This window comes from Nymphalis io, chromosome 11, assembly GCF_905147045.1.
Source record: "Nymphalis io chromosome 11, ilAglIoxx1.1, whole genome shotgun sequence".
Classification (NCBI taxonomy): Eukaryota; Metazoa; Arthropoda; class Insecta; order Lepidoptera; family Nymphalidae; genus Nymphalis; species Nymphalis io.
In genome coordinates, this window is record NC_065898.1 from 180,596 (window position 1) to 188,637 (window position 8,042).

Below are 8,042 nucleotides of genomic sequence, written 5' to 3' on the forward strand. Positions count from 1 at the left end.
GCTCTACAGCGCTGTCTGCGCTTAAACACCTTCCATATCCACTGTCCCTCGCTCGAGTGACAGCAGTGCTTATTTTATAAGAGCGCTTACAGCGCTGTCAGACTAGGTTGTCCGATATGACAAATATTTCGATACCTGACGACTCAAAGCGGTATTTCGTTGTAATAACGTTATTGAACGCGATCCGATGATTGAAACGTTTTCTATTATATACGTATGGTTCTGCAGGCAATTTATTGAGATAAATAACTTATGATTGTTGCTCGGCAGCCTGACGAGTAACGACGTTTTGGTGATTGAAATTTTTTATTGGCTTATAACATTTATTAATACATTGAAATATTGATTATTTATCAATGATGTATATTTATAGAAATACAATACATATATTTCTGTTATTTATATATTAATTGAGCAGAAATGCGTACTTTGTTAAAATAAATTATGAATTATGGCCATAAGTTCATTAGCAAAAATATGAGTTTTTTAAATACCTATCAAGTACAATTATATAAATTAAACTTTACTCCCTATTGTAGTGTAAAAAACCACCTTCTGTTATATTAAATGCACATGCAATTTTAAAACATTGAAAGGTATATTATGAAGTTGTTTTACGGCGAATGCGGCTTAATAAAAGTCATCATAGCGATTGGCACTCTTTCGTTGGGGGAGGTTATAAGGGACAATAAATGACCTAAAACGTAACATAACGATTGTAATAAAACCCATTTACTTATGATATGATAATATTCTGTATTTATTCGCACTCAAAAATCGTTGCAATGTAACTGTAGTTTCTTAAGCATACGATTATAAATTTAACTAAACATAATGACTGTGACTAGTAGTAGTAGTAGTGGTGGTAGTAGTAGTAGTAGTAGTAGTAGTAGTAGTAGTAGTAGTAGTAGTAGTAGTAGTAGTAGTAGTAGTAGTAGTAGTAGGTTAACCATAATTGTATAAGATCTTGTCTAAACGTGACAACAATTTTTAAATTAAGTATCTTAATATTAATCAACTTAAGTACATACAATGAGGTTAAATATTTTAATGATAAAAAAAATAGTTTTTGTAATGTAACTCTATATGTATGTACCTTCTCTTAAACATATACTAATAAACAGGGTGATAGCGGTTTTACAAATGTATATTCAAATTGTGAAACCTGAGTTCATGTCTCTCGTGACTGTTATTACATTGGTCCATACACACTTCCAGCTGGAACACAATCATTGATGAAAACAATGTTGGGAGACGGTCGAATGATTGGAGAGGAGATGTCAAATATCATATCTATTATGCTAGTGAACAAAATGTACGGCTTTAATTACACTTTAGTTTTGGAATTAAGTATCGTTTTGATTAAATACATTTTTTAAATCAAACTGACCAGTAACTATACCACTTATAAATTATATATATATCGGTATATATACATATATATATATTGTTGTTGAGTGTTGCCTTGTGGTTGGGACGAGTTAATCTTAGCCGAAGATCGACAAGCATCACTGAGTTTTCGTGTGATTGATTTGTGTTTATAATTCATCTCGTGATCGTCAAAGTTAAACATCGTGAGGAAATCTGTATGTGTTATATATTCTGCTACATGCGTGTCTCCTCTTGAGAGCCAAATCGCATTGGTTCTCAAGAAGGTCGGTCACAGGACAGTGGGATATAAGTGGTTGTTACTTGTTATTTTGCTCAATAAAAGCACGAGACTAGCACAAAAGTGAACATTAATAACCCAATATGAATCCTTACTTTGGGCTTTGGTTTCGGTACCAACGACGTCAACTATTCTTTTTTTCAAAGTAATATTTCCTCAATTGCTAATTGTTTCTAACATTGAACTATTTTCATGTACGTTTTCGCTTTGATCGTAGTCCTAGCTGCTTTCAGAACCCTCTCCTGGTGACCACGCTCATCGTGTTTCGTTTTACAGGACAACATCTAGCAGGCAGATAATCCACATTCCCTTATAATACTTGCATTATTTTATAGTTATACTAATGGTCACTGTAAAAAATGAATTAATTTATCTATTCAATTAATTATATTATTACTTGATGATATAAGGTGTCGCGTTATTATTCATAGAACATGTCGAGCAAGATATAGAGATAAGTACTTCTTGCCTTATACAAAAAAAAACCCGAAATATACATATACATATACAAAACATACTACATTTAATTATCGCTTCTCATTACTCCCAGGGACTTGCATAACCTTGCTAGTGAATGTTTCACACAAAACTCAATATCCGTCGAATTGTATCAATATTGTATCCCGTATAATATTGGCTATCAGGTATTGGGAAGGATGTAGCCGTCTCCTACAACGGGTTTTATGTCTTTGTCATCTTTACTAACGTGGCCTGAGTTGGACAGATTCAGCACGTCGTCTTGGTGGGAATAATCCGGTATTGGACGGACGTCGTCTTCATCATCTAGCAGTTCGTGTAAGAAATTTAAGCATTCTCTCTTAAATCGTCTTTGCTTCTTCGCGGGAAGTTCTAAGTAATCGCAGTGGATGCCTCGGAAGAATTGGAAGAAAGATGTGTTTCCGTTCAGGGAGCCTGTTGAACTAGAGCTGTCTTCGTTGTGTTCCAAGCCTGGTGACTGTGACGCGGTGTTCAAAGTTAACCATGAGTTGTGTACGATCGGCTTCACGATGACCACCGCCGAACTTGTCGGCTCGTTGTGTTCCGTTTCTGTTGATGTTGGCTCAGACGATGTGGACGCACGAAGCTTAGATTTCCTGCAATTAAAAAAAACACCGTCAAAAATCATCAGAGCTGACCAGCACATGCAGAAACAATATTGCATAATTAATTTTAATAATAAAAAATACATTAAGGGCACAGTCGGACGAGAGTGTTCTGCAGTTATCCTATCGTATTTTATCCTTAACGAACGTAAAGTTGTTCTACACTGTAAATAATTGTTTAATTTGTTTTCTGCTACATCACATAATAATAGGTGTGTTTAACTTCAGTTAAATATCTAATTAATGTATATGCGTAGCTCAAAGATATTCAGATCTCTTGACAACTGAGTTAGTAATGATAATTATGTTGAATGATGAATTATGTTGCTTTACTATTTAAATTTCACATTTATGTACTTGTAAGTGGGGGTCGAAACGTGACATAAAATTGTCTGGACTAACGAAAAGAGAAAACGGCTTTTTAAAAATTATATTTATTTAAATTTAAATATCTTGCTAACACAGTAGCCAAAGTAAGTAATCAAAGACTAATTACAAAGGTAATAACATAACTAAAATAAATAAAAGTCAGCAATGTTGATGGCGGTGGATAATCCTTTCGTTTGTGTTCCGCCACGAAAAACAAGGATACATTCCTTGGACACGGCCTCGAACCGCTGCAGCGCCAAATCATCATACATCACACCTCCTGAACATCATTTTATCTTCATATAACGGTTTCTTAGTTTCCTACAAAATCCTACGAATTAAAACAATTTCGCAATACAAACTCTCAAATTTAAGTTTTCATTTGTTCGTGTAAGTATATTGTTTACTTTAACTATCCATAACAAAATTAAGTAAACTCAATGAATAATAAAGTAGAACAACTTTCGATAGGCATTAGTTCCTGACTAATGTTAGAGGGACAGCAATATTAGAGTGAGAAGGAACGCGCTACATGCCTCCTGCACCACACGTCTCAATGCCCCGACTACTGCAAGGGCACTAAAATTAACCATATATGAATCGCAATAAGTCCCGAATAAAGTTCTCATTATATTCTAGGTAATTTGACATAATTAACATCTTGATAATATAGATTTTACTTTTAATGTCTGTTTAATTAAACACATTAATATTCCATAAATTCTATGAGTTATTATTATACGCCTACTTTGGGTAGTTAAACATATCGTTTTTTGCCATACGTAGATGGTTGGATCACCTTCGTTGTTTTTTGTCCAATGCAAGCGTTTTTTATTGGAAAAATGGACTACAAACTTTTGACACGATTAGTCATGAGCACGAACAATTACAGGGATAGTTATTAAGTTATACCTCATGAGGTACGAAAATTTGAAATACAATAGTATATGTACCATGAGGTACATACGAGCCACATATACACGAGGTACATACGAGGTACATACCATGGTATGGATAATCTTTTCGTTTGTGTTTCGCCACGAAAAACAAGGATACATTCCTTGGACACGGCCTCGAACCGCTGCAGCGCCAAATCATCATACATCACACCTCCTAACCATCATTTTATCTTCATATACACATATACACGTGGTATATACGAGGTACATACCATGGTATGTTCCTCGTATATACCTCACGGCTCGTATGTACCTCATGGTACATATACTCGTATGTATATAACTCATAAGACGTTTGACGCATAAGACTCATAAAAATTCATTAGACGTTTATTCTTATTTATAACAGATATAAAAGTCCCTCTCAGATAGTCAGACCTTAGACCATTTTGTGGTGCATCTCGCCTTATTTAAGAGGCTAGTGCTTTATATCTCATATGTATAAGTATAGTTATCAAATAAGGTGAGATCTATTGCCGGCTCTTAACTTTACTGCATTAACTGTTCATTGAATAGATACACCCGTCGTGGGACGAGCCACAGGTCGCGGCTCCTGTACTGGGTTTTTTGACAATAAAGCAGATGCTAATTAAGATAACCACAAGCCATTTAGGTGTATTGCATTTATTTGTTTTGGGATATATAATAACGTGATTGTAATGACAAGAAAATATTTTTTTTTTTAAGTAATACTAATATGTTTTCTGCGAACTACTTATATTCCTATTTTCTCCTTCAGGTAAGCATAATACTATAATATGTAAGGAATGGGTACCACAATAACCCAGGGGTCAGGAATCGGTATCGAACCTGCTGCTTTCGCTGAAAAGAAGAAATCACATTAGTCCAGTTGTGTAAAATTTATAGGATGTTACTTTACTCATAATATAAATGTATGTATATACATATAAATACTTAGATTTAATACAGTCGAGGTGAGCACGAAGCCAAATGTTTGCCCAAGCTCTCTCTACCCAAGATGTAATACTATTTCTGAGACCCAACTAACAATATTTACACTACCAACATCGTTAGGAGCACCGCTATACAGTGTGGGGCTGGTGTTGACTAATGCGCAGGTCATTTCAGAGGGGCGTTTGTACCAATGTACTCTAATTTAGAAGCTAACGATTTTGTTGACATAAAAATGAATCTTAAATATATAAAAAAATAAAGCCGATTTTATAAATTCATTATTTATAAATAATACACGGTTCTTTATTTCCGTTGTGTCCTAAGTCATCCATCCGATTGAGATCACTTGGTGCTGCTATTGTTGACTCTTGCGTGTTGCGTTTGCGTGCGTGGGCTTTTCCTAACTGCCTGGAATCAGTCGGGTTACGGCGGGCTTACCTCATTACTCCGGAGTTTCCTGACTGTTAACGTCAGCTACCATTTTTTTATCATGGTCATTAGGTTTAAGGTAAATTTAGTCCCTCTAACGTGTTCACACTTGTGAATATTTATGACATTGTACTTTCAATAAAATAGGTATACCATGTGGCGGACATGGCGTAACGAATTGTTGAATTGTTCACCTTTCTTTTTATGTACCTAGCATTACTCTGTTGCTACGCACAGCTCAGTGCTCTGTTGTCGAGCGTGATCTTACGATATTGCGGTTTGATTACTAAGTTTTTGCTATAGGATTAGTTCCTGGAGAGGAAATATATTCAGGTTGGTTAATGTTTATTTATATTCCAATTGTTATCGGCTACGGCAATGGTCCAAATGGCAGGATGGTTTCCGCATTGCAAGCCGACTCATCTGTCAAGCTATTGGATGGCTGCCGAAACAAATTATTAAACTGCCTATTGTGTATTAAATTTAGTTGAAATAAAGTACGATTACGACATGTATTTTATCATTAATGTTAATTGTATATTTATTTCAATGAAATTATATTTTAAGTAGTTGTAAAGAACGCTTAAACTTTTTCATTTTAAATCTAATTTAAATAATGTTTTTTGACAGTTACAACATGACTTCATCGTTCGTGTTACGGCGTTAGTGGTCGACGGTGGCGACGTCTAAAACCTGTTCTTGTCATTTGATAGTTTTTGTTCGATGTATTACTTCCGTCGTCGGGTTTTTGTTCAGTTACATATTAAAAATATATTTATTTTGTGAGTATTTATATGGTTATATAATGAAAGTCGATCAGCTTTGACTATAATCAAGCATGTCGTACATTGAATTCGGATATCAGATGCAACATGGCAATTTTCTCATTGTATTTTACAAATAAATATTATATTAAATTATTAGAATGCTTAGCTTACTTGTCACTAGACATATCATTGAACAGACAGACACAATGTGTTAATATTATTTCGCATTAGTTTTCATCCGTTGCTTCGCTCGCGTGATTTCAGGGGGAGCAGGTTTTAGGTGCAAAAAGTAACGTATGTTCTTCCTTAAATTTTCAAGCCTGCTTCATACATATTGTATGATTACAATAAAAATTGGTTCAGCGGTTTGGCCGTGAAAGCGTAACAAACAGACAGTTACCTTCGCGTTATAAGTGTGAATTGAATTGAATCTTTTTTTTGTTACTTGTATCGAGATTTCAGTCTCATGCTTCAGTAAATAAGAAGGCAAATATTTGTCATCAAACATTCAATAATTTGTATAACGAGATAGCGCTAACATCTGTTCAAACAAACACGTTGGTTGACAAACGTTGGCCACCAACTCATTATAATAGACTGTTGCTAACGAAAAGTTATCTATAGGAAAATCTTCATCTTCATCATTGCAATATGTTATGTCCATATATGTGGTTACCTCCCAAACCTAGGTCGTATCATTTTTCCAGCTGTCCATATTATATTTAAAGTAAAATAAATGACACGGCCTACCAGACTACGCATATTGACATTTTTTAAATATCATTCAGTGTTTTAACACTCATATTTTTTTACGTAATCATCATTGTCATCAGCCAATCCGTCAAAACTTAAAAGCCGACATATGTCTGCACCAGAAGATGCACCAAAGCTCCAAATCCTTCGTCTGCCACATCCAGTGGGGCATCCCATCTTCCTCAGGTCATCGGTACATCTGGCTGGACGGTTACGTGCGCATCGTTTGAGAATTTAGCAAGCTGGTACTTTATCGCGACTAAAGCTAGGCTTAGACAAAAAGTCACTACTATGTACTAACCCGTTTTCATTCTTAGTCCCACGCGAAGATTCAATCGGACAGGACCTTGAAAATGATCATACAATTAAGATTTTGAATATTTGTAAAGCACAGACACTGCCACTGCCACTAATTACATAATTATTAATATTTTTAAAATACTAATTTATATATTCTGCATGCAAATCAACAAATAGTAACTTATCAGCTATAATATAATCTTGTATTGAATATTATTCCGTATTTATTGATGATTTTTAATGTCAGATATTAATGTAACAGCAGATATAGTTAAAAGAACTTACGAAATTTTACTAAACATAACATTTACAGCCCCAGGAATGATTTTAATGACTTTACGGAATTGCTTCAGTTCAAGTACACCGCCCGCGCATAGCAACACCGTATAAAATCCGGTGTTGTTCGCTAACGTGCATTGTACAACACGTGCACCGTTTCGCGACCACTCACCTTTGACCTAAAAAAACAAGCGTCAGCGCATCTTCACTCTCTCTCATCCACATCTCGCTCTAACAAACGAATATACTTTTAGTCACGTTTGCACATTAGTCCTTAATCTCCCTGATTGATGTTAAGAATCTTTATATTTGAATAGCGTGTTAGCTAAATGATAAGTCGATACGGTATGCGACAAAGGGAATTGATAATATAATTGGATGTTTGATAAAAATTAAGCGTTCAACCAAATAATTGACGTCGAGATTGATAAAAACCGTACAAATACATAATTAACACTTCGACTAAAGGGGCCAATTTCAATAATCCTTAATATTAGTA

The 8,042-nt window shown here is 34.9% G+C and overlaps 1 protein-coding gene across 1 annotated transcript; it reads right to left on the reverse strand.

Annotated features, from left to right (window-relative positions):
* Positions 1-770: 770 nt before the first annotated feature.
* LOC126771685 (uncharacterized) lies at positions 771-7,594 on the reverse strand. Its single transcript, XM_050491703.1, has 3 exons — positions 7,550-7,594; positions 7,266-7,310; positions 771-2,763 (listed from the first exon to the last, which is right to left on the reverse strand). Exons 1-3 carry the CDS (start codon positions 7,564-7,566, stop codon positions 2,310-2,312), a joined length of 516 nt encoding a protein of 171 aa, XP_050347660.1. The 5' UTR covers positions 7,567-7,594; the 3' UTR covers positions 771-2,309.
* Positions 7,595-8,042: the final 448 nt, after the last annotated feature.

Excerpts from the sequence above, each read along its gene's own strand:
- LOC126771685 (XM_050491703.1), bottom strand. Across the intron at positions 2,764-7,265 it reads GGGACTAAGAATGAAAACGG|GAAATCTAAGCTTCGTGCGT; the intron begins GTTAGTACATAG and ends TTTTAATTGCAG.